Raw genomic sequence first — 241 nt, 5'->3', positions numbered from 1 at the left:
GTTGCAGCTTACTAGATCCTCTGAAAATCTTTTCCCAAATTCTTTCTCACCCCCCCCCCCCCGTCCCCTCTATCTAACCCCCATTATCAAACGCCCTTATCTAACACCCTTATCTCCCCTTATATTCCAGGCTTCCTCCGCCTCCCACGCCCTGAAGACTTTGATCAGTGTGTCAACAGTCATCCTGTTGGGGCTTATTTGTGCCTACCATGCGCTCGAGGTTCAGGTGAGTGTTACGAGA

The 241-nt window shown here is 50.6% G+C and overlaps 1 protein-coding gene across 1 annotated transcript in view; it reads left to right on the top strand.

The window, feature by feature from the left end:
* Positions 1 to 130: 130 nt before the first annotated feature.
* Positions 131 to 241, top strand: part of LOC119588724 (small conductance calcium-activated potassium channel protein-like) — a gene marked incomplete at both ends in the record, with an annotated part of 34,281 nt that continues 34,170 nt past the window's right edge. The window contains 1 exon segment of the mRNA XM_037937366.1: positions 131 to 226. Within this exon segment, the coding sequence (XP_037793294.1) occupies positions 131 to 226 (96 nt within the window).

Source organism: Penaeus monodon, chromosome 24 (assembly GCF_015228065.2).
Source record: "Penaeus monodon isolate SGIC_2016 chromosome 24, NSTDA_Pmon_1, whole genome shotgun sequence".
In the NCBI taxonomy this organism is placed as follows: domain Eukaryota; kingdom Metazoa; phylum Arthropoda; class Malacostraca; order Decapoda; family Penaeidae; genus Penaeus; species Penaeus monodon.
This window is presented reverse-complemented; position numbering and strand designations above follow the sequence as displayed.